Genomic DNA, 25,230 nt, shown 5'->3' on the forward strand with positions numbered 1-25,230 from the left:
AACTCTCTCCCTCTGAATGCTGGGACGTGGCCATCTCCTCTCCTTTTGAGTTAGCTGGATTTTTTTCTAATTTTTTACACAATGGACATAGATTGCTTGTGAGGAAAAAAACATGAAACGCTATTTTTAAATGTATGAATATGAAGGGGACAAAAGAAAGGGCTGAATCGTTGAATCTTAAAATTATAAATTCATAGAATCACTGAAGCATGTAATCAGTGTGAGCCTGAAGGGGACCCGGGGAGCCCCTGGCATGAGCCTGGCCCGCTGCAGGATGCTCTCTCTCTTCGCATGCCTCCACTGATGGGGACCTCACCACCTTCCAATGGCAGCTTCTGTTAAGGAAGGACACAACTTCCCCGAACAGTCTGTGCCAATGTCAGAATGCCAGGTCCCCCCACAGCCTGCCCCACAGTCTGGCCACGGGGGGCCCCTCCCTTCCTCCACTGAGGCCAGCTGCTGGGGGGGGGTGCTGATCATGGGCTCCGTGTACCCCCTCCAGGGCGTCCAATATCTCATTGAGCACAAACTGCTGACCCCTGACGTCCAGGACATCGCGCAGTTCCTGTACAAGGGCGAGGGCCTCAACAAGACGGCCATCGGCACGTACTTGGGGGAGAGGTAAGGCGGTGCGTGGCCTCAGGGAGATAGGGAACGAGGGTGTGCGCAGGTGTGTGTGTGTGTGTGTGTGTGTGTGCGTGTGCGTGCGTGTGCAGGTAAGTGAGTGAGCGAATTATGTTAGGGAAGTCCTGACTCTTGGGGCTTGAGACAGCTAACTGATCGCTCCCCTCCACCTTCTGAACCAATGCCTGCCTTCCTGCCTGCCTTCATTCACTTATTTGGTCAACAGATAGATATGTTTTAGTCTCCACTGTGTGCCAAGCAGTGTCAGATCCCCGGACTTATACTAGTGACCAAGATAAACAAAACCAAACCCCTGCCCTCGGAGAGGTACGTTCTAGTGGGAAAGACAGATCCCCAAATATGCAAAATATATTAGAAAATGTTAAGTTCTTTGGACTGCAAAGAAAGCAGGGAAGGGAGATGAGAAGCGTTGGGAATCATGGGTCAAGGGCCGTGACTTTAAATACTGTGAGTAGGAAGGGTCTCGTCGAGAAAGTGATGCTTGACACGTAAAGGAGGTGAGCAGTGAGGACATCTGGGGGAAGAGCATGCCAAAGGGAAGAGACTGTGCAAAGGCCCTGGGGCAGAAGCATGCTCAAGGAATGGCAGGCTGGTGAGATCAGAAGAGACCAAGGGAGGGAAGAAGTGGCAGGTGATGAGGTGGGGCTCCATGGGAGGGTCTGGGCACAGGAGGGGTGAGAAAGGACCCCTCTGGGCTGTTGGGAGAGGCAGGCGGGCTGTAAGGGACGAGGCAGCAGCCAGACCAGCAGCCCTTCTCCCGGGCTCCGCAGGGGACACGTTCCTTCCCCCGAGAGGGCAGGGGATGCTGGTGCAAGAAAAACAGAGCTTCCCGATTTGAGCTGGGAAGAAGGGAGAAATAGGGGTAGGCCCGGCTCTCTTCATTTCACAGAGGAGGACACTGGGGCTCCGGGAGGTCCAGTGGCTTGAGTAGGGTCACCCAGGCAGGAAGTGACAGAGAGCGCCCCCTCCCCTCCCGGGTGAGAACAGCGCCGGTGAGCCGTGGGGGAGTTGCAGGGGTGGAGGGGGGTGGGGTCTGCTCCAGTGTGAGGACCTACGTGCGCACGTTTGGGGGGGAGGGGCTCAGACGTGGTTCAGCGGACCGGAAGGTGGCTGGTTCCGGAAGGAGGACACGCGGTTCCCCTCCTCTCCCTCCCCCACCTCAACCCCTTCCCCCCCCCCCCCCCCCCCCCCGCCAGGAGGCGGGTGCCAGCAAGTTCCCAAGCGTGTGCCCTCCTCCCTGTCCCCTGCAGGGATTCCTTCAACCTGCAGGTCCTCCAGGCCTTTGTGGACTGCCATGAGTTTGCCAACCTCAACCTCGTGCAGGCCCTCAGGTGAGGGGGCGGGGGGGGGGGGGGGGGGGGGGACAGCCCTCGGGGGTGACGGAGCCTGGGCGGGGACCAGGAGCCACATAGCTAACGGCACAAACACAGCAAGGGGAGCGACGAGGAGGACGAGGACGGGAGGACCTAAGGAGCCGAAATGAATTACTGACAGTTACCACCTCCTGGAGCAGAGGCCAGGTGGGGTCATCAGCTCGCCCCCGCTCCGGGGACAGCGGGGACAAGCGTCTGGCTTATCACAGCGAGCGCTCCCAGTGTTAACTCCACGATTAGAGCGATAGTTAATCACGGCCCCCATGGTTGCTGTTACCCGGGCCATTCCCACTACTTTTGAGATTAGGGTTTTATTCATTTGATTAGTGCAGGGTAGTGGGCAGTCCCTTTGTTATGACATATTGAACTGTGGAGCCAAGCTGCCCAAGTCATAGCCCAGCTCTGCTACTCACACACACACACACACACACACACACTCAAAACTCCCCGTGCCTCAGTTTCTTCATCTGTAAAAGGGAACAATAACAGTACCAAAGTCATAAGGTTGTGACGAGTAAAGGAGGAGGTACTTAGAATCGGCTTAGTAAGTCTCGCTGCCTGAACAATCGGCTCCCCGTGAGGGTATTTGATCCGGGCCCTGGAGGATGATCGGGAGTTTGTATGTAAGGCCGAGAAGGAAGAAGCCATCACTATCGAAGCAGTGTGGCCTTCCCTCCAGTTCCCCTGTTCTTTAAGGGAGAAGGGTCGGTGGTCGGGAGGCTCCCATATTCATTCATTTGTTCATTCATTCACTCTTTCACTCCCTACGGGGCAGTCCTGGGGTTCCCCGAGCCTGCGTGAGGCCCAGCAGGAGAGGTGAGGGGACCAGCCACAGACGGTCCTCGCCCTGGAGGAACGCAGTTTTGTTTTTTTTAATTTTCTTTTCATGTTTATTTATTTTTGAGAGCGCGAGAGAGAGAGTACAAGCAGGGGAGGAGCAGAGGGAGGGAGACCCAGAATCGGAAGCAGGCTCCAGGCTCTGAGCTGTCAGCACGGAGCCCGACGCGGGGCTCCAACTCGTGGACCATGACCTGAGCCAAAGTCGGACGCTTAACCCACTGAGCCACCCAGGCGCCCCTTGAGGAACTAAGTCCCAAGAGCAGGAAGCCCAGCCAGGGGAAAGCACTTGCAGAAGGGTCCCCAGCCAGACCCCAGGGCAGACAGAGCCCCCCCCCCCCCCCCGGCTCTGGGCTGAGGCGGAGGGGCCACAAATGGTTCTGGACCCCAGACGGGCCGAGGGGAGCGCCCACCGAGCTCTGATACTTTGAAAGAAAAGGCACCTTCCCGTGACCCTACGTGATGGGGACAGACGCTCCCACCGACAGGATGAAGACTCTAAGGCTTAGACAGACAGAGCAGCTTGTCCGGGGTCCCCCCGACACCGTGCCCCCGAGATCCCCGCCCACCCCATCGCCCACAGCCCCATTCCTCCCCCAGACAGTTCCTATGGAGCTTCCGGCTGCCGGGCGAGGCCCAGAAGATCGACCGGATGATGGAGACTTTTGCCACCCGCTACTGCCTCTGCAACCCAGGCGTCTTCCAGTCCACAGGTGCCGGTGTGGGATGGGACCCGGGGCTCCAGGACCCCTTCGGAGCTGCGGGCCCAGATCCTCCTCCCGAGGCGCCAGGGTCGCCCCACCCCTTCCGGTTTCCCACGGTGTCTGAACAGGGCTTTAAAGGATGAAGAGGAGTTCTGCCCAAGGTCAAGGGGAGAGAGGACCTTCGGGGGCAGGAGTTTTCATCTGAGTAAAGGCCAGAAGCATGAAACACCCTGTGCGGGACGTAGGGAGCACAAGTGTATAGAAAGATCTCCACGGAGATCAGAACTCCGTACCCCCGCCGCCACCCTTCCCCTCACCGCGGGCTGGGCAAGAAATCTTCAGGGCAAGCTTGTCCTGCCCTCCTTCTCTGTTCCTGAAGTTACCATAACAACAAGAACCAATTCCGTTAGTTGAGGACGACCTGTGCAAAGTCATCTGGTCCTTGCACCCACTGTCTGAGGCCAGGAACATCCCCCCTCTCTGCATATAACAGAGACTCCGAGAAGTGATGTGACTTGTCCACGGACACAACGCTTCTTGGCCGTGTGGCCATAGTCAGGTCCTACCAATCACTTGTCCTACCTTGTAGTTATACAGAACTGGGGGGGAGGGGGTGCTGGTTTATCTGTCCCCCCCCCCCCGCCACTAGTCTAAACATCCCGCAGGGCGGGAACCGTATTGAATGTATTCGCCGATAAATTCCCCAGTCCGCAGCACTCTGTGGGTACGCAGTAAAGATTTCTGGAAAGGAAGGGATTTTAAAGCACCAGATCTGAGTCCCAGTCTAAGTACGCAATTTTGTGACCTTGGGGCTGTAACTTAACTCCCTTGTGCCTCAGTGTCTTGCTCTGTAAAATGGGGTTACTCGCCTCGCAGGGTTGTTATAGGGATGTAGAGCTTAGCACAGGGCAACCACCGGCAACTACCAGGTTCTATTAGGTGCCGCTGTTTTCGGAGGTAGAGTCGCCGGTGTTCTGGAACATGAGGATACTTCAGGTTAGACCTCCTTACGTCACCAGTGGGGGGAGCTGAGGCTCCAGGAGGTCAGGTGCCTTCCCAAGGTCCACCAGACCAGCCGGGGACGCACAGCCGGACTTCCCTGACTCTGGAACCCGGGGCCCAAAAACGCCCCAGAGGAGCATCACTTCCCTCCCCAGTGCCCAGCCCAGCCTCTCCCCCAAGCCCATGAAAGTCTGAATAACAGAACAGGAACTCGGGCCCCCAGGAGCCCCGCAATGCCAACAAGATTGCCGAGCAGAATGTGACTAAGCCCTGAACGGTGTGGCCAACAATAGGTGTTCCGCGGAGGCAGGGAACAGAGTGGGCAGGGAGGCTGGAAGGGGTCTGGGAGAGGCTGGAGCTAGAGCTGAGAGATGAGGATTGAAATGCGCAGCAAAGGGAAGGGGAAAGGCAGGGGGCCCAGCGGGAGCAGAAGTGCAGAGGTGGGAAGGCAGCTAAAGGGAGCGGGGAGGCCAGAAGAGTGGGGAGGGGGAGGGGCCTCGAATGCCAAGCCAGGACAGCTGGACCTTCGGGGACTGAGATGGGTGATGATGGGCCCCTCGAAGGGGTCGGGGTAGAGGAGGCGAGAGTGACCAGCGCCAGGCCTGTGACCCCTGTGCCATCTCGCAGATACCTGCTACGTCCTGTCCTTCTCCATCATCATGCTCAACACCAGCCTCCACAACCCCAATGTCCGGGACAGGCCACCCTTCGAGCGCTTTGTGTCCATGAACCGTGGCATCAATGGCGGCGGTGACCTGCCTGAGGAGCAGCTGCGGGTAAGAGGGGCACGGCCCGACCCACCTGGTCCCCAGGCATCTGGGAGGGGTTCGTCCTTAGGTGGACAGCCCCAGGGGGGGGCTCCTGTGAGACAGACCTCTGCAGGGGGATTCTCTGCTGGGAGGGACCCCACCCCAGGGTGGTGGCTGTCGTGAGATGGGCATTCCTGAGTGGTCCCCATCTTAAGGGCGAAGTCTGATAGAGACCACCCACGAGATCCCCCCCAGATTTCATCGTTTGGAGGATTCTGGGCACCCATCATTCACACCTTCCAGCAAGGGTGCCTCACGCAACTCAGGCGTATTGCCTGGAATCCCAGATTCTTAGACTCTCAGCATGTCAGAGCTGAAAATCTTCAGACTCTGCTAAGACCCTTCCCTCCTTCAGAGAGGAGGAAACTGAGGTCTTCCGCAAGGCAACTTGAGAGCCAAGCAGAACCCAAGCCTCCCGTCTCTCCATCAAGCAGCCCCCCATTCCTGCTGTATGGCACCGGGCCCTATGCTCGGCATGGGGCACCCACGGATGCGTCAACCACAGGCCCTGCCAGGCCAAGTTCAGGGTCTGGTGGGAAGACGATACATAAGTGAATTGTAGCCCTGTGTGATTCGTGCCGTCCTAACGGTGGGAACGTAGCCACAGAAACACAGAGGACACTCCTGTCAGTCTCCTGGGGGCAGGGGAAGGAAGGGTGCCATCTTGGAAGACTTCACAGAGGAGATGACTTTTGAACTGGGCCTTGACGGTTGAATAGGAGTTTTCGCGGAGGGGAGCAGAGAAAGGACATTGCATAAAGGGGAAGCAGCCAAAACCCAAGCCCGGCCTAGCTGGGAAAGGCAGAAATGTCCAGAGTGGCTGGGTGGGGTCAGAGCATCCAAGGCTTTGCATGACAACCTGTTTGCTGTGGGTAACACGGAGCTAGGAACGGTTTTGTAAACACGGGAGTGGGATTCAGAGCCTGGTGCAGCAAAAGTGAATTGGCAGTTCATTTCCAGGACTCAAGATGCCCCAGAGCTCAATAAAGCCTCAGTCACCTCCCTGTGAGAGGGTGGCAGGAGGGGAGGAAAGGGTGCGAACCCCACCCTCCCAGCTCAGCACCCTGCAAACCTCCAGCCGCAGAAGTCTGGAGGGAAGCCTGGGTCTGGAAGGACCCTGGTGCCCCTCCGTGTTCGAGAACTGCCACGCCCTTAACCCACCACCCTCGTTGGTCCCCAGAGGAGAAAGTTTATCACGAGGAAAGGGAGAGCCGCAACACAGAATGAGGGCTCCGCGAGCCGGTTGGAGCTCGAGTCAATTCCCGCCTCCCGTTTGCCTGCCGGTGACCTTGGGGAATGACTCACCCTCTCCAAGCCACCATTCTCTGATCCGGGAGAACAGGGATAATGACGCCTGCGTCACAGAGCTGCTGTGAGTAGCAATTTATAAAAACGTAAAGGGCATAGCCCATGCCAGGTACGCAGCTCAGGCTCTAAATGGTGGTTTATGTCACTATTAAGAATAATTAACCATAATTTAAAAAAAAAAAAAAAAAAAAAAAAAAAAACCACCACTTAGTAGAATGCCCGGAATGTGAAATGCGTTTGGAAATCGGTAACTCATCTCATTGCGGCACTCGTGTGGCAGGAAGCTGAGCACGCCTGGTCTGGCAGGTGATGAGTTAATGACACGCAGGCACCCGCTCCCCGATCTCCCAGACAGCCCCCCCCCCCCCCCCCCCCGCTACTGCTACTGCGGAGCCCCCAGTGAGCCCAGCACAGCACCTCGCTCCTTAAGTATTTCCCCCCCAACTCAAGCCTTTTGTTAATAACAAGGCGCTACATTTGCATAAAGCTTGTAACTTTCTTCTCTTAGGGCTTTAGGGGTCTATTATGCCAATTTAGCTTACACTCTGCCTGGGAAGTTGGGGAAGGGTTTATTATCCTCCTTGGCAGCCAAGAGAGGCGGGCACAGAGGAGGGGTGGAGGTGGCGGGGGCTGGGAGGGGGGAAACAGAGCGTTAGAGTCACAGCCACATCCAAGTCCTGACTCCCCCACTCTCTGGTTGTGTGACATTTGAGAAGCCGCTTGACCTCTCTGAGCAACCAGCTCATAGGATTAGTGTAGACATGTAAGGTATTTAGCAAAGTGCCTGTGTAGTTAGAGTGGCTGACTAATCCAGAAGCTTCCCGGGGTGCAAAGAGAGCCACGCGGGCCTGGTCCTTGATGTTCGGGGCTTTTAGGGCAGAAGTTGAGGGTGCTGTGTGGATGGGCGGGGGGGGGGGGGTGCATTTGCCTTCTGTCTGGGCCTCCTCTTCCCCGTATGTAAAGCAAGAGCTCAGCTTTAAGGACCTTTCAGATAGTCAAAGTTTACCACTTTGAGGAAGGATCCCCCACGACGGTACTGGAGCTTGGGCCCTGCTGAGGACACCGTCACGTCACGCTTTTAAGTGACCCGATCTGTGAAATTAAATTAACACAGACACATTACCTGAAGCGAGGGCACACAGACCACGAGGGTGCACAGCTGGACAAGGCTTTGGAGAGGTGCACTGCGGGAGGCCGGGGGCGGGCGGGTTGAGCCCATCTTGTCTTGGCCATCCTGATAGGAATGGGGGACAATGCCCGAGAGACTCAGAGCAAAGGTACAGGGTGTGGACTCGGGATAGGAGATCAAATCCCAGCTCTGCCCTATGGCTGTGTGACCTGGCCGGTGAGCCTCAGTTTCTTCATCTGCGAAGTGGGCAGATGCTGCTGCCGACCCAGGTTGTTCTCCCGAGAAGCAGAGTTAATGCACTCCAAGCTCCTGGCACTTGGCAGGCATCCAAGAAATGCCGAGAAGGGAACCACTCACCTCCAGGGAAAGCTGCCCCGAGCGGGAGCTCAGGTGGAGGAGGGGAAGGAGAGAGGCCAAGAAGGGGTGCTCGCTAGCCTCCAGCCCTCCAGGGTTACAGGTGGAGAAACTGAGGCTCAGGCAGGGGAATAGTCTCCCAGTTCAGGGTATCTTCTGCTGTGGGCAGGCCTGGACCTCGTGGGTCCTTGTCCAAACATCTCCATCAGAACTGACCATCTCCCGGGCCCAATCCTCGCCACTCTATGTTCTCAGTAAGGTCTCCTGACGGCCTTAAGCAGTGGGTGCCATTCCCACTTTGTAGCAAAGGAATCTGACACCCAAGAGAGGTAGCTGGCCAAGGGTCTCCTAGTTTGTGAGGAGACCGGATTTGAACCCATGTCTGTCTGGCTCCAGGGTCCTTCCTTCTGCAGAGACCAGAAAGCCAGATTTGGGGACCAGGTGCTTCCTGGCTAAAGGAATCTCTCAACTCATGTGATAGAAAAGATCCGGGATTGATTTGGCTTCAGATATGTCGGCTTCAGGTTCAGCTAGATCCAGGTGCTCAGCGAGGTCAGGACTGGTCTGTCCATCTCTCAGCAACCTTCTCCCCCCCCGATCAGCTACCCTCTTAAAAAGACTCTCTTCAAGTTGCAGCAGACATGGCCCAGGCGGCTTCGGCGGGGCTCATTCTCACTCAGCAGTTAAAACTAAAGTCCCAGAGCGAAGTCTTATTGGCTGGCATGGGTCACGTGTCCTCCCTGACCCAGTCACTGTGGCCAGCAGGAGGAAGTGTCCTGATTGGCCAGAGGGGAGTCGCTTCCTCCCTCCTGGAGCCTGGGGCGGTGGGGGCAGTGGGCGTCAACCCCTCCCGACAGCCTGGACAGAAAGTGTATGGGCACGTGGGTCCCCAGAGGAAAACAGGGGTGGAGAGGGACGGACGCAAGACCAGCAAAACCACTGGAAGGTGGCCGTTGTCCTTCTAATCACGTCCACCCAGCCAGGTTCGGTGGTCACCAGCTCGGGCACAGGGGTGTCTACTTAAGGGGGAGGGCTGGTTGTTTACAAGGTACAGGAAATGTGGGTGAGCCGAGCGGTTTCCTTTATGGGGGCAGCATGTGCAAGCTGATATGCCACCCGCAGAAGCTTCCAGGGGCCCCCTTGTGGGCACCACGGAGGGGGGCGGGGGCCACCCGCCTCCCTGCCTGCCTCCTGGACCTCCCAAATGCTTGTTTGTGCTGACAGCTTTGCTGACAGGGCCTTTCTGCCACTGGCCTTTGTTCAATCAGTCAACACCCCTTGGGAATTCTCAGGGGGCCCGGCTGAGCCCGGGCAGGAGGGACAACAGGGTTTCCCAGCTGGCTAGGGGTGCAGGGGCTCCAAAAAAGAGACCCACACCCACCTGGCCACAGCCAGGCCGAGCCAGGGACCCTGGAGTCAGTCAGAAGACATCTCCCCCAAACCCAGGAAAACCTGCTGCCCGTGGGGTTGTAACGCCCCATGCCCCGCCCCTTGAGCTGTCAGGCCAGAAAAGACCTTTAAAACCCAGCAGACACGATTCTAGATTCTAAAACTTCGGGGGAAGCAAAGAGGACTGGGGAAATGTTTCACTGAAAATCTCAAGGAAGCCTTCTGGACAGCAGCGTCTAGAAATGTAACAGAAGGAAATGACTTCATCATCTTTGAGATGGAGATCCAGCATTGGGTCTGGTTTTAATCAGCAGAAACGGTTTAGAATGTTTTCCCCAACACTTGGGAATATGGGATGGCTGATCCTGGAACACGGTGGCCCACGGCAGGGGTTTCAGCACACGCAGGGACGACCCACTGTGGGCCTCCACGGCTCAGCCACAGCGAGGTCGCAGCCCTGGCTTGCATACCTCCAGTGACGGGGGACTCATTACCACACAAGGCCGCTCCATCCGTATTTCAGCAACTCTAACTGGTAGAAGGTTGGAGATGATTGTAATCTGTGTTCTGAGAACTCTCACCCCCGTGGTCACCGCCCACCCAGAACAGGTCTCTACCTTTGAGAGCCAAGTTCGGTATCCCGCCTTGAGTCTCTCCTTGGGCCAGGCCTCTTGACATTGGCAGTCAATCCCTAACTCCCCGGTAGCTCCTCTGTGTCCCCCTACCCAGGGTACACCTGGAAGTCTCTGTCACTGCAACTAAGCAAAAGGGGAGCCCCCTCCCCTCGTGGATGTTGCCCAAGACGGCCCTGACCCTGGCCGCTGTGCCCTAGCGGGTATCTGTATATATCTGGGTGCGTGTGTGTGTGTGTGTGTTCACACAGGTGAACATGTGTGCGGGCGTACAGGTCCCAGCTGAGGGTCCTTGTATCCCCCACCTTCAGGAGGGAGTCCCTGACTCCCTCATCTGACCCATAAGAGCAGCTCTGGGTGGTTGGGTGAAGGCAGGGGCTATACTCCTCCTTCCCCTTCACCTTCCCCTGGACTTAGGGTGGGGGGGTGGGGGGAGCTCTGAGCCCTGTGTAGTCCATTTACTGGGAGTTAGCATCTCTCTCGCCATTTTTGCTGATGAGGCCCGGCAGCTCAGAGAGGTTAAGGAACCTGCCCAGGGTCACACAGCCATCAATTCAAGCTGAGATTTTAACCCAGACAGCCTTCCACCAAAGCCAGTGCTCTTACTGAAATGCTGCTGGCTAGAATTCCAGCAAAGGTTGGGAGGAGGGGGGCGGGGGGCGGGGGGTGAGGACCATCACCCACCTGGTCAGTAAGGGGTTGCCAACCTGCCTTAGGCAAGGGCCGTGGGCGGGGCCGCCACACGGTCCTGGTCCTCCGCCGGCTCTGTTCCACCTACAGAGGGGAGGCCTGACGTGCGGGTGGGGTTCACACCAGCAGCCTGGGGGGAGCGGGGAGGGTCTCGAGGCCACACGGGCCAGGCAGGGGCCCAAGCCCTGGAGCAGGATGGACCTCACAGCCGGGTCTCTCCCTCCCTTCTCCGGGGACAGAACCTCTTCGACAGCATCAAGAGCGAGCCCTTCTCCATCCCCGAGGATGATGGCAATGACCTCACTCATACCTTCTTCAACCCCGACCGCGAGGGCTGGCTGCTCAAACTGGGTGAGGCGCGCACTCGGGCACCCAGGGCACACGCGTGACACCCGCACGTTGACATACGGCCTCGGGGGTGGAGTCGGGCAACCCCAGGTCTCGTGACCCCCAGGGCGGTGGGCTGCCTGCCCCAGCCCTCCCTCCGTGTGTCCTGGGAGTGAAGGGGACAGTGGGGGAGGGGAAGGACGAGCAGGAAGGGGGGATGAGAGGCCGACAGGTCCATAGACCCTTCAGCGGCAGGTCTGTCTGTCTTCCTGGAGGGCTTCTGAGGAAGCCCAGCCCAGAGAGGTGAGGGTACCCGTCTGAGGCCACACAGCCAACAAAGTGGCAGCTTTGGGTGGGCAGAGGGTTGGGTGTCCCTGAAGGATGTGGGAGGGAGTGGGCAGGATGTGGCTCAGGGGAGCTTCCCTTCGACATGACTATGGGCAGGGAGGCCTTTCCGCCTGCAGAGAGGAGCCGTGGGTGGGTGCAGGGGTGCGGGGACCACGGCAGCAGGTGCAGAATCTGGCAGGGGAACCGCGGGGGGCAGCCCAGCCAGGGACAGTGGCCTTCTGAGCCAGGTAGGGACAGACACCTCGCGCTGGAGCAGAGACCTCGGCCGGGGGTGCCCGTCCGAGCCCTCCAGCTCTGTGTGCCCACATGCCAAGCTGCCCTTCTGCAAACCACTTGGTCCTTTCTATTCCCACTGACTGTCCTCAGCCCCAAGGAGGCTTTAAGTTTCAAATCCCAGCTCCTCCACGCGTGTGCCGGCGGTCAGGTCCCCTCAGCCTCAGCTTCCACAGCCGTGAAATGGGGATCACAGTCACTGGGCAGGTTCACCGCGCAGCAAAATGGCCAAGCCCTGGGGGTCGGGAGCGAGGACACCGGGTTCGAATCTCAGCTCGGCTGCAGGACCTTGAGCTGACAGCTTCGCCTTGGTCTCTTCATCTGTAAAATGGGGTTAATGATGGGCCTCCCCTCATAGGTCGTTCTAGGGGTGGATTAGCAAATATGTTCTAAACACATCTAGAACGTTGCCTGGCAGATGAAAGATGAAATGCTTAGCACGGTGCCAGGCGGGAAGCAGGCCAAGGGATGAACTGAGGGGCGGGAAGGGTGGCCAAAAAGCACGGGGAATGTCCAGCCACTGTTCCCGGGATCGTGTCACGGGCGAGCCTCAAAGGTCAAGCGGCTCAGGGCAAGCCGGGGGGCGGGGGGGTTGGTGACTGGAGCCTCTATGGTTTGAGGGTGAGAAAGCGACGGGTCTGGGGGAAAGTGTGGTGGGCGAGGGGCTGGGAGGCTGGAGGGGAGGGGACAGAGGAACGCACTCAAGGCCCCGCTCTTCCATGGAAGGAAGTGTCTGTGGCCCAGGGAGAAGTCTGACCTGGCTCTTGGCCTTTGGCAGGGGGCCGCGTGAAGACGTGGAAACGGCGCTGGTTCATCCTGACGGACAACTGTCTCTACTATTTCGAATTCACCACTGTGAGCAGGGGTCTCCCGAGCCTGCCTCTGCCCCAGCCCCTCCCCACCCCCTCCCGGAGTCCAGCTATCAGAGCTGGGGGCCCCTTTGAGATCATCCAGCCCCCCCGGAACCTGTTTCACGGGGGTGGGGAGGGGAGGGGGCAGGCACTGAGTTGCAAAGGGGAGGAGGGGCCGGGCCAAGGTCTAAGGCAGGGCCCAGGTTATAGTCTGGCTGCCGAACTCCCAGCCCTGCCCCTCCCCCCCCCCTCCACCTGCCACTCCCTCCCTCTCCCGGACTGGACAGACTCTGGGAAGATGGGTGCACGCCTCTTTGGGTTTAGGGAGCCCCACGAGTTCACTCCCTGGCCTGGGGCTCAAGGCTCCATTTGCCGAACCCGTGGCCTTTCCCTCCTGTTCAACTTGCAGGACAAGGAGCCACGGGGAATCATCCCCCTTGAGAACCTCTCGGTGCAGGAGGTGGACGATCCCAAGAAGCCAGTAGGTGTCCTGGGGTGGCGGGGGGGAGGGGGGGAAGGGGGCGCCCGAGACCTGAGCGGCTGGGGGAATTTCTGAAATGGGGTGCAGGGAGAGGGCGGCTGGGCTGGTCCCTCCAGGGCGCCCTCTGCGGGGCTCAGGGTTGCCTCGGTCTCCCTCCTGAGACTGTGGATCCTGGGGGCAGGTCCGTAACATCAAAAAGGGCACGGTCTCATCGTCTCTCAGAGCCTGCCTCTGACGCTGGCTGATGACCTTGAGTAAGTCTGTGCCTTTTCTGAGCCTCAGTTTCCCCAGCTGCCAACTGGGGTTTTTCGGGGAAATGGTGGGTTTATTGGGTCAGCCCTGGCCCATGGTAAGTTCTCGATGTGAGGAAGAACCGCTCCTGCCCCACAGGAGGCGGGCCCGGGGCGGGTGTGGCCTGCTGCTGGTCTGAACCCCACATGCCGAGTCCTGGAAGGACCCCCAGGAAAGCCCAGCCCAACCGCCCACTCCTCCCACCCCTGCCCGGCCCCCTGCCCAGCCCTCACCCGGCCACCTCCCCACAGTTCTGCCTGGAGCTTTACAACCCCAGCTGCCGCGGCCAGAAGATCAAGGCCTGCAAGACCGATGGCGAGGGCAAGGTGGTGGAGGGCAAGCACGAGTCTTATCGAATCTCCGCCTCCAGCGCCGAGGAGCGCGACCAATGGATCAAGGCCATACGGTAAGGGGGGGGCCGTTCCTGTCGCTTCCGGAAGCCCCTGCTCCTCTCCGAGCCTTGTCTGTACGAGGGGCTAAATCCAGAATCTCCCTCTCGTTTCCGGCTTGCAAATCCCTTCCGCCCCTATTCTGTGAACACCCCCTCCGTCGCGGGCACAGTGCCAGGCCCCGGGACTCAGGGAAGGGAGGCCCCAACTTCACGGGCTGGTGGGAGGATCCCGTGCGTTGTTGCACGAAAAGATCTTGGCCCGGCACCCGGCACGCGGCAAGTGCCCTCGAACGGCGCTCTCGTTAGCATCAGGATCCAAAAGGGGCCCTGGAAAGAGCCGGTAGAGACGGAGGGCAGGCCTTTCCAGGCAGAAGGACCAGTCCCGGCAAGGACCGGGGGGGCCAGTCAGGGTGTGGCCTGCCTGGACAAGCACCCTGGAGTCCCGGGGTGGCTGGTGCCGGGCAGTGCAGGGGTCTGGCCCTGCAGGGACCCACCAGGAGGTGACCAGGCTGCACAGGATAGCAAGGCCTTGGTCCCCCTGGCGACTAGCTTCTCCTGGGGGCACTGGGGAGCCGCAGATTGGTAAAGAGAGTAGGGGGGTGGCCAAGTAGGAAAAGCCATGGTGTAGGAGCTGACTTTGAGGTGGGCGGTGGAGGGACAGGTGGAAGGCAGGCAGGGGAGGGGCGGCAGCCGATGGGGCGACACGGGTGAGGCTGGGTGGCGTTAGCCGGAGGAAGACACAGGAGTGGTCACTCGGCCAGGGGCTGTGTCCCAGGCACTGGCGGGGTCTTTCCCCTCAAGCCTTGGTAGCGGTCCTGTGAAGCTGCCAGGCCAGACCGGCTCTTAGCCCCATTTCACAGATGAGGCCCTGAGGCCCTGACGGGGGAGGGGCTCACCCGGCCACACAGCCAGCGCGGGGCAGAGCCAGACCGGCAAGCAGGTCCGAAGAGGGGTCCAGAGCCCTTTGGGGGCAGAATTCCCAAGGCTGTCAGCTCTCGGCCTCACCCTCTCCCGCCCTGCCCCCAGGGGGGACTCCGGGGCAGGCCAGCACGGCTGACCCACCGTAGCTTGGCCCTTGTTGGGGTCATCTGGCCTTTGTCCCGCAGCAGGGCTGGCCGTCCCCTCCCTGGGAGACCCACAGCCCTGTTCCAAGCCCTGGGAGCCGAGGCCCCCGGGGGAGCCGGCCCAGCCCTGACATCTTGTCACCTGCTCTCGTTTCAGAGCCAGCATCACCCGCGTCCCCTTCTACGACCTGGTGTCTGCTCGGAAGAAGAAGATTGCCAACAGGCACTGAGCTTCCTGGGAGGTGGTGCCGGGGGACCCCACGACCTGTGGTACCTAGAGACGTACCTCCCCCCCCAGGACATGCTTTCCTGGCCCACGGACATCCCCCCGCCCCCCATTACTTTGGGCGAACAGGAGTGGGGGCGGCCGGGCTCAGGAGGGTGGCTAGAAAAGTCCGAGGGCTCAGAGGTGGCACTGAGGCACCCCAGCCCCGGCCACGAAAGGCCCCCGCCCTCCGCCCCAGGTCACTGCAGCAGGGAACGAGGAAAGCAGCCAAAGAGAAAAACCAGCCCCAGCACCCGCCACCCTGTCCTCCCCGTGGGCCTCAGTTTCCGCTTCTGTTAAACATCTCCTGTCCTTGAAATGCCGTCGGCCCTCGAAGGAGGAGGAGCGGTATGATTCTTGAGTGCCCCCTGCCCTTGGCCATGGCAGCGCCTCTTCCTCCTCAGGGGCTTCTCAGCCAGCCCCCTCCCCCGTCTCCGGCTGTGGCTTGGCCGTCCCTGCCGGAGGGACACACACACACACACCGCTCAGATCCACAGACAGGAGACGCCAGGAGCACTGCACTAGGAGCCCAGCACCCGAAGTCACGGTCCCAGCTCCGTCTCCAGCCTGCTCCGTACCGTCTGCCAAGTCCTCTGGTTCTTGGAAAACTGCAGGGTTTGGATAGAAACACGTTGCCCCCTTCTGTCTCTGTGCCGACCACCCCCCCACCCCAGCAATGACAACAGCCCCCGGGGGCCGACCGTAGCCGTGCACAAGCTCCCACCTTCCTCCTCACGGACTCCTTCCTTTCGGCAGAAGGACCAGACTGTACTGGATCCGCCTAAGGAGCTTCTGGCCCGAGACGTCTGTGCCTGCGTGCGGACTGAGCGGGAGGGGCTCGGACCGAAGGCTACCGGGAAGCCAAGAGCCGCGTGCGCTCTGATCTCGAGGATGTCCCTTTTGGAGGCGGGGCAGGTGGGACTCCCCAAGAAAGTGGCAGAGAGCATCCCAGGCGGGTGTATCCAAGCAGGGCCGGTGGTACAGCCACAAGAAGCCAAGAAGAGAGAGCTTTGTGAACCGTGGTGACCAGGAGGGCTGCCTGGAGGAGGAGTCCTCAAACCGGCTCCTTCTCAGAAGCTTTTCTCACCCCCTCGCACGGGCCCCGGGGGAGCCCCCGGAGGGAAGGTCCCTGGCAGGAAAGCAGGAGATAAGAGGGACTCTCTCTGCCCTACCGCCCGCCTGAGCGGGCGAGCCCGAGCAAGGTGGAGTCCGCAGGGGAGGGGAGGCAACCTCTCCTGCCCCCGCCCCCACTGACGCGCGCCCACCTTTCCTGGAGTCGGGATAGACGAGCTGCCTTGTGAGTGGTGAGATGCTCGTCTCTGGAGGTGTGTAAGTGCCTGCTAACGACATGCTCCTGGAGTGGGTGTGGATCGGGCCCCTGCGGGGGCGGGGGGGGGGGGAACTTGGAGGACATTCGAGGACTTCCGCAGAGCCCGGGTCAGGCCGGGAGCTGAATGCCACCTCGGCCGCCCCATGCGGGGGGCCAGGGGTCCTGGAAAGAGCACTGGGCCCAGGGTCCTGGGCTCCAAGGTCCTCTCCCGCCACGGGCATTCGCTGGCTGTGTGACCCTGGCCCCCTAGTTCCCTCTCTGGTCCTCAGCCCCCCTCTCTCATCGTTGATTTTCCGGGCGTGAGTGGCTGTTCTGGGAATCACGCAGAAGACAGAATAAAGCTCACGACGCACTCCGTGAGTGGGGCCTGTCCTCTCGGTGGTCACGTCTGCCGCCTCTGACCCCACCCAGGTCCTTCCCTCTCATCCCTTCCCCGGCCGAAGGCAGGAGGGCCAGACAGAGAAGAGCGGGCCCTCAGAGGGCCTCAGACCCTCATCCTCAGGGCGCGAGGACTGCCACCCTGGACAGATGTCCCCAGAGGCGGGATTTGTGACACAGGTCCCTCAGATCAGGGGCAGAACTGAGGTGCCACTGCCAGGGCCGGGAAAGGGCAAAAGAACTCCCCCAAAGGCAGTGCTGTCTGAGGACCCAATGAGTGGCGGCCCCGGGAGGTAGGTAGGAAGCGTGTCTGGAAGGAGGCAAGTACAGGCTGATAAGCAGTAGTCACTTGGGGTGTTCCTGAGCTTGAACGTGGGAACCTTCATTTATCGGTACTTCCCACAATATTTACTCAGTAGCCACAGTGCTCCAGGCACTTGGCGGGGGACGAGCCCACAGGGGGGCTTACGATCTGGCGATCCTGAATTCTAGGATGCGGGGCAGCCCGCTCTGGAGGTGTAGGGCCCCGAAGCGCCCCCCGACACCCGAACCCAGCCCCCGGCCTGAAAGTCCACCATTGAGTTGCCCCTTGAAAACCTTAAGGTGCGGAACTGATCGGTGTCTCCATCCGTTCTTTCCTGCGGCCCGCGCCCCTCCCAGGTACCAGGCTCCTCACTCAGGACCGGGCATCCAAAGATGATGGTGATAAGGCTGTGGCCTTCAAAAAGAGCTCGGTTCTGGTGGGGGAAAGGGCAGCGACAGCCTAGGGACAGGCTAGGCTGTGTAGATGGCGGGGGGCGCGGCATAGGGGCCAGTGGAGGGCTGGGCTGGGCAGAGAGGCTTCTCAGAGGAGCTGGGCATGAGTCTCTGTAGGCAGCCTGGTCGGGGAAAAGGACACACACCTGATATTGCGGTGAGGTCACCTCATGCCTGCTGCCCCCTCCTCCACCCCCCGCCCACACACACACACACTGGCTGTGAACTCCTCCCAGGCCTGACGGTCACTGCTCAGTGCCTGGCCCACAGGAAGCACACAATAATCCTTGGTTGGACTCAAATCGATTGCAAAGGCCCTCTGGGCCTCAGCCTCAGGGGGCGCAGACGTGTGGGGGCTTGGGGACTGGGAGAGGGCTGGTGCTGCTCTGGGTGGGGGCAGGCAGGGCCACATCACAATCCAGGAAGGACCCTGTGACTTGCTGGCCCAGGCTCCTCCCCGGTTGGCCTCTGCCCACCTCCCCACCGTTCTGCTACTACTCGCTATGGGCAGCAGGGGGCTCCCACCACACACGAATGAGAGGTTCCGAGACCTAGCCAGACTGGAGGCGCCCCCGACGGCTGTCCCTTGCAGGCAGGGGAACTCTGCCTGGAGAAGAGCCTTGACCTGGGCATCCCGGAAGGGGAAGCAGCTGGTCAACTAGGATCTGCGGGCTCCAGCAGCCCGAGAGACACCCACAAGCACAGATGAGCTCAGGTCTGTGCTCTCCGCATGCTGGGCACAGCGGCCCCTGCTCAGCCCAGGAGTCAGATACCCTGGCTCTCTCATTCTCTGGCTGTGGGACCCCCAAACTAGTGGCCGAGCCCCTCCAGATGTGATCTGCCGCCCCGACGGGCTGAGCCAAGTGCGTTCCAAGACACAAACCTTTAACGAGGCCTTCCCTGTGTAAGGAGGTCCCAGACATTGGGTATAAAAGAGGCCCTCACCCTAGAATGGGTTGAAACAGTTGGGGAGGGGAGGGGGGAGAAGAGAGGGTGCCAGAAAAGCCACTCACTGGGAAGGGTCACAGGGTGGCAATAGTGAGAGCCACCCCGAGGGGCTCGGTTCAAGGCTTCACTCTACCCTGGGTCTTAAGCGAGTTTCCTAGGCTCTCTGAGCCTCAGCTTTCCCATCTATAAAACGGGAATGATTTAATATATGCAAAACACTTAGAACCGTGTTGGGTACCTACTCGGTTAAGTGCTATCATTGTTATTTATTATTATTATTATTGCAAAGCAAACCGTGTATGTGCTTTCACGGTACAAAATGGGCTGGGGCCACTGGAGGAGGAAAGATTGATTCATGGGGGCAAGAGGGTTGAAGATCTGGAAGGCTTCTTGGAAGAGGTGCCCATGAAAGATAAGCCAAGTGGAGGCCTGGCTCTTCCAGCCAATGGAGCCAGGAGGAGCCAGGACAAGGATGCGTGACCCGGCCTGGTACTTCCGGGACCCCCTTGGGTGCCAAACACAAGCCCCAGTGGGCCAAGGTGGATACGAAGTTGAGGGAGGCTGGGCCCCAACAGGGGCTGAGCTGGGGTGGGGACAGTGCTGTAATCCCTCGAGTCTCTGAGTCCACAGTGCCCCTTGTCATGAAGCTCGGACTGGGGATCCAGCGTCATGGCTGCTGAACAGAGGCCATCACAGAACGAGGGAGGGCAGGCTTAGCACAGGATGCCCTGGGATGGAGTAGGAAAGAGCTGGGGAGCTCTGGGAAGCAGCGGGGGGGGGGGGGGGGGGGTCTGCCCTGCGCCTGAGGAGTGGGGGCACTTCTCGCCCGGTGGCCCAGAGCTGGCACTGGGGCCCTGCCCGCCGATGCCAGGAGGCAGGAGATGGGGGCGGGCAGCCAGGAGTCCAGCGGTAGGTGTGAGAGACCTGGAGAAATTGATTTATTAGGGACAATGAAACAAGCTAAATCTGTTTGCCGGCTCAGCGATGACTCAGGCGTTCCCCAGGGGTCCACAAAGTGTGAGCATCAAAGAATCAAAGATAGGCCTCCTCCCACCCTGGCTGCCAGCCCGGAGCCCCTCCTTCTCCTCCCCCCCCCCACCCCCGCCCAGTGCCCTGAGGGCTTGGTCTCCCCCAGGGGCAGCAGAGAACCAGCCCTTCTACCCAGCAGGGCCGGCACCCCCCTCCACCCCGCCAGACCTCCCCAGAATGACTGAAGAAGTAAGACACATCTAGGCCAAAGTCCTGGCCTTGCCCCAAATTTCTGCGTGATCTTGGACAAGTGGCCGACCCTCTCTGGACCCACATCCACCAGAGAGGACCCATTCCCAGCAACAGCCCCCCTCCCTCCTCCCCCACCCTGCCTGGCAGCGTCTTTCCCACCCCATTCAGCTTCTTCTAGGCAGCTGTGAGCACAGCCTCCCCTTCCTAAAATCCAACTTCCCTGCAGGAGAAAAGCCAGATTCCAGAGGGCCTCCTTGGGGGAGAATATGCTCTTCCGGTACCTGGTTCCAGGCCAGCGCTGGGCTGAGGGAGACACATAGAGGAGTAGGAGTCTGAGGCCGGAGGCAGGGAAGAGGGACAAATGAGCTCCTTGAGGGGCAAAGCGCTGGGGGCTTGCAGGAGGGGCGTGGGGAAGAGGCCTGCAGGGAGGAGCAGGGGAGAAGGGCCTGTAGGGGAAGGGAGGGACGTCTGCCAGGCAGTGGGGAGGGGACAGTCCTGAGGTGCGGGACTGCTCAGGGAAATGCATAGAGCCCCAGCTCCAGCACGGCCCCTTTGGGGAGCAGCAAAGTGCTCAGTGGGCGTAGAGGGGAGCCGCACCTGGCTGGTGCAGGGCTGGAGCCCTAGAGCCAGGAAAGGGTCGTGGCTGGGGGCTGTTTGTGGGCAGTCCCTCTGGCTGCTTGCGGGATGGATTAAGGGGGCACAGGGCAGCAGGGGGCTGGAGGAAATGGGCAAAGGGACAGGTAGAGGCTGGACAGGTATGGGATGGTGGGGAGAGCGGAGGCGTTTGACAGGTTTCTCCTGTCCCCACTGTGCCAGGCAGGGGCTAAGGCCTCTGTCACCTTTGCCCTCACGGGCAGTATTTAGGCGGGTCTCCCTTTATATTCCCCGTCGAGTTCTTAGTTGACTCTCAAACCCAGCCCACAAAGACCCTCAAGGTTCCAGATTCCACCCAGGCACCCGGCCCCGCCCACCCCCGCCAGGCCGGGCATCAGCAAGTCATGGCCAGGGCCGCCAATCACTAAATAGCATCAGGGCCTCTGCCAACACAGTGCCTCCCAGCCTCCCCACACACCCTCCAACGTGAGCGCCATCACCCCCACTTTACAGATCCCCACTTCCCAGGGGCCCCGCGGCCCAGCCAGAAGGAGCTGAGCCAGCGTGGAACCAAGGCCACCTGACTTGAGACCTATATGGATTCGGAGTGGCCACAAAAGCATCGCCCAAAATGGGACCCTACGAGAATGCTGGGTTAGAGGTGACGCCGGAGCAAACCGGTTGCCCCGGGCACCCCGAGACACAGGCGTTACCCAAGAGACGGGTCGAATCCACGAGGGCCCGCCTGGGGACGTCCAGATCGCCCCCTGTGGGCCAGAAGGGATGTGACCTATGGCTGCTAAATCCCAGAGAAGCAAAGGGCAGCAGTGGTTTTATCCAGAAGGGATGGCGCCCCAGGCCCCTACCGCAAGCCAGTTCCAGCGAACTCTTCCCCTTTGTAAGTTTCCTCCGGTCCTGCCTCCAGGCTAGTGTGTGGGCTGATCACAAGGACCCTGAGCCAAGTCTGCCAAATGCCCTCCGCAGATGTCAGCTGTCACTACTCCATTCTTGATGGGGGGGGGGGGGGGGTTTCCTTGCAGGGCCGAGAGCAAGGATACTCCTACAGGTCCCAGGAGCTGCCCGTGCCATCCTTCCAAGACCAGCTGAAGCCCTCCTCCTCCAGGAAGCCCTTCCTGACCACCCCAGCCCCTCGAAGACCCCAGAGACGTCAGAAAACAGGCGTGCTGTCTCCAAACCTCCAAAGGACGCCCCACACCCACTGTCGGCCTGATCTTCAGTGTTTACGTTTGGAGAGCTGGCCTCGCGGTCAGGGGTGGGGTATGGGCTTTGGTTCTGCTCCTGGACTCCGAAGTCCCCAAGCCCCCTCCTGCTCCGCATCTCTTGGCATCCACACAGCGACCTCCAGCCTCATCCAGGGATGCCTGGGCCTGTAAAACCGTCCTTCTCCTTCCTCGCGAGGACACGGAGGCTCGCTGAGGTTAAGACACGCGTCCGAGGGGTGCCCCACCACGGAGGCGCCAGATGAGGAAGACCGAGGCGGAAGCCACCGACATTCACTGAGCACGCCTCCTCGTAGCCCGCAAGGTACACAGGGTTATTCCCATGCAACGGACGAGGGTGTGGGAGGCCCAGCGCGGTTGTGACTTGCCCAGGGTCACAAGGCCGGAAAGTGGCATCTGCTCACCTCGTCTCCACTGGGCTGTTGAGGCCGGGAGGACCCAGGAACCAGCAGGGAGTTTGCGGCTGCACGGGAGGATTCACCCCGTGACCCTTACGGCCCCTCTGATCCTTTGAAGCGAAACCTTAATTCCCTTCTCTTCCTCCTCCCAGGGATTTTCATGTAATCGATAAGCGCCCAGAGAGGACCCAGCTTTGACCCAAAGGAAATATTTTTTGAATGAAATGTGCCCTGTGGAAAAAAAATAATAAAACATGCTCATTATAGAAAACTGGACGATGCAACGATCAGGAGGGAAAACCTGAGATCAAGAAGGCCTCTACCTGTCCATGATAAAAATTTCAGATGGTTATTCTGGGCCATTTTTCGGGCTCGGAATACCTGCTGTCCGTTCGGATTTCAAAAGGGTTGGGCCAGGGTAACTTCCATAACGTGAGCAAATGCCCACTTTCGCCCACTCACCTGGAGTCTGGAGCCCAGAGTCGGGAGTTGTAATTCTGGAAGCTTAGCATCGGAGGCACCCAGAGGGCTTGTTAAAACACAGACAGCTGGGTCCCTCTGCCAGAGTTTAATTCAGCAAGGAGGTCCGAGGTGAGGCCCGCCATCAGCTTCTGTAACAAGTCCCCAGGCGATACCGATGCCCCTGCTGTGGGACCACACTGTCAGAACCACTGGCCTTGTAGTTAAACGGCCCCTGCGTTGCAACATGGCAAAGGTGACTCTGCTCACATACTCCGCAGAGTGGAACCTCGGGCAAATTACACCCTTAACCTCCCGTAGCCTCAGTTTCCTCATCTGTGCGTTGGAGCCATTGTGGGGATCCGCGCCGCTAACAGCTGCAGAGCTCCGAAAGGCGTGTCCCGGGAGGTGCAGTCAGAGACAGTTTTTTCATTCAGCGGTAGATCAAATAACTTCATGTTTTAAAATATTTGTTAATTTGATTGGAACTGCGTGTATTCCAGTCTTCGCGCCTTTTACGGCTCTGAGTGGGAACGGATTCGTTTGCCACGAGATGGTTAAGCATCTGTGTTCCTTTTCTAGTGTGAATTGTCTGCGCTTGCCCTTTGCCCGCGTACCTGCCGGTTTCTCTGGCTCGTTATAGAGCAAAGACAGCAGACGCCATAGCCGGTCTTTTTTGCTACAACAATTTTTCCAGGGCTGCTGCGTGCCTTTCTACTGGGGTCATTTTTCTGGCTTCCAGAGTGGCCACATCCATCTGACGTTCCCATTTTCATTTCCTCCATCACTTTTAAGCCGAGATGGTCTCCCTTCTGCAGCATGTGAAACATATAAAGGAATTGGGTTTTGAAGGATAGGATTTTGTGCGCCTAAGGTTGGCAGAGTGGGAGGAGGGAGTCCTTCTGGCTCACCCCAAACCCTCTGGTCATGGGCGTAGCCAGGAACCGGGGGCCTCAGCACTACAGGCGGCCCCTCCCCCCCTCAGCTGTGCCCCAGACGTGGGCAGATTGTGTGTCTCCGCATCTGCAGGGGCCCCCTCCAGAGAGGCATGGGATGTTCGGAATTGGCGAGGGGCCCCTGGAAGTTCAAGTGGCCCCTCCTCCAACGGGAGACTGGAAGACCAGGGGTGTAAGAACCGGCCGCAGCTGTTAGCACCCTCGGGTTCAGATCTCTCTGCCCTGCAGGCTCTGCCTCTCTGAGTCTCGCTTTGCTCATCTCTAAAATGGGAGTGGTAACGCCCACATCCATGGAAACTTCGAAACAGACCGACAGCCACAGTGGGCTTGGCAGAGTGCTGGGTGCAAAGTGCACACTCAGTAAAAGGGACTTGGGGTTTTACTCCGTTCTGTTCCCATGGCCAGGGTAGGCCCCACAGCCTTTTTCCTCCTTTTGGACTGAAAATAACCGGCATCAGGACCTCTAGTCGCTGCGCCTCAAAGCCCAGACCCTCCAGCTGCCCCTCAGCCCTGCGGGAACAGCTCCGGGCTAGGATAGGGTAGGCTTGTGGCAGGAGCCGGGAGGGGGCTGGACATCCCCCCCCCATCTCCCCCTCCCCCCCCCCCCCCACCAGGCCGCAGGACTCGGCCACCAGCGGGCGCTTACCTCCCACCCCCACCCCCACCCCCGACTCCCGCGCCTGGGGGCAAGCCGCTCGGGCCCGATTTCCATAATAATAAGCCACCGATCTTCCCAAAGGCCGGGAGCCACCACCGCCGGGGAAGCTCCCGCGGGCGGCCCCCCCCCCTCCCGACCACCCCCGCCGCCCCGGAGGGAGCCTCATTTTTAAAAGCTATCAGGAAACCGTCGGCGCTGGCGGCAGCTGGGAGACACCCGGCGTGTCGTTCTCGGAGTGAAGGAGGGGGGCTGCGGCGGGGCTGCGGGGAGGCGGGGGCCCGGAGAGGCGCGGAGCCATCCGTGGAAACGAGGCTCGGAGACCAGGAGCGGAGGAGGGAAACTGAGGCCGCCGAGGGAGGAGGCACGTTTCCACGCCTGCACCCACTGTGCCTCACAGCGGCCCCGACAGTGTGGGTTCTCTGCTAAGCCCCACTTTACAGATGGGGAAACTGAGACCCGGAGAGGTTTCACGTCTTCCCAGCTGCTGAGCGGGCGGCCAGGGATCCCCGCCCGTCCAGGATGGCCTACCCACCCCGCCTCTTCCCCAAGACTGGCCTCCTGGGAGCAGGGTGCCCCGTGAGCATCCCAGATGACCGGGCCACGGGACAGACTGCACAGAGACTGCAGGAGGGAGGACGGGGTTTGCGCAGCACTTGGGAGCTGATCTGGCCGGAAGTCCATGGGCTCCCGGAGGAGGAGGGTTCGAAACCCAGCTCTACCGGGGCAAAGAACTGGCCGCAGGCCCACAGCTCTTGGGGTATAACCCGGGACTCGGCATGGTTTTCACATTTTTGAACATTAAAAAAAAGAAATCAAAAGAAGAAGAATGTTTCCTGACACGAGCAAATTATAGGAAATTCAAATCCCACTGCTCATGCGTTTTATTAGCACACAGCCACATTCATTCATTTTCGGTGCTGGGTACGGCTGCCTTTCTCACGACAGTGGCAGACGGGAGGCTGTTTGACAAAGAGGTATGGCCCCCAAAGCCGGAAGTATTTACTACCTATCACTTTCCGGAAAAAGTCCCACCAGCCCCTCAACCACCACACTAATGGGACAAGGGGGTGAAGTGTCCCGGGCTCAGTTTTCTGATCCGGACAAATGGGAACAATATTAAACGGGGGC

The 25,230-nt window shown here is 59.7% G+C and overlaps 1 protein-coding gene across 2 annotated transcripts in view; it reads left to right on the forward strand.

The window, feature by feature from the left end:
- The window catches only part of CYTH4 (cytohesin 4), a 28,771-nt gene extending 11,918 nt beyond the window's left edge, over positions 1 to 16,853 (forward strand). For both annotated transcript variants that reach the window (XM_060656427.3, XM_060656426.3), the window contains exons 5-13: positions 503 to 621; positions 1,896 to 1,976; positions 3,456 to 3,568; positions 5,189 to 5,337; positions 11,112 to 11,223; positions 12,599 to 12,675; positions 13,081 to 13,152; positions 13,695 to 13,849; positions 15,056 to 16,853. In XM_060656427.3, coding sequence (XP_060512410.1) covers positions 503 to 621; positions 1,896 to 1,976; positions 3,456 to 3,568; positions 5,189 to 5,337; positions 11,112 to 11,223; positions 12,599 to 12,675; positions 13,081 to 13,152; positions 13,695 to 13,849; positions 15,056 to 15,128 — 951 coding nt within the window. In that variant the 3' untranslated portion in view covers positions 15,129 to 16,853. The remainder of the gene's footprint in view (positions 1 to 502; positions 622 to 1,895; positions 1,977 to 3,455; positions 3,569 to 5,188; positions 5,338 to 11,111; positions 11,224 to 12,598; positions 12,676 to 13,080; positions 13,153 to 13,694; positions 13,850 to 15,055) is intronic.
- The last annotated feature ends 8,377 nt before the right edge of the window (positions 16,854 to 25,230 follow it).

This window comes from Panthera onca, chromosome B4, assembly GCF_046562875.1.
Source record: "Panthera onca isolate mPanOnc1 chromosome B4, mPanOnc1 haplotype 2, whole genome shotgun sequence".
Taxonomy (NCBI): Eukaryota; Metazoa; Chordata; class Mammalia; order Carnivora; family Felidae; genus Panthera; species Panthera onca.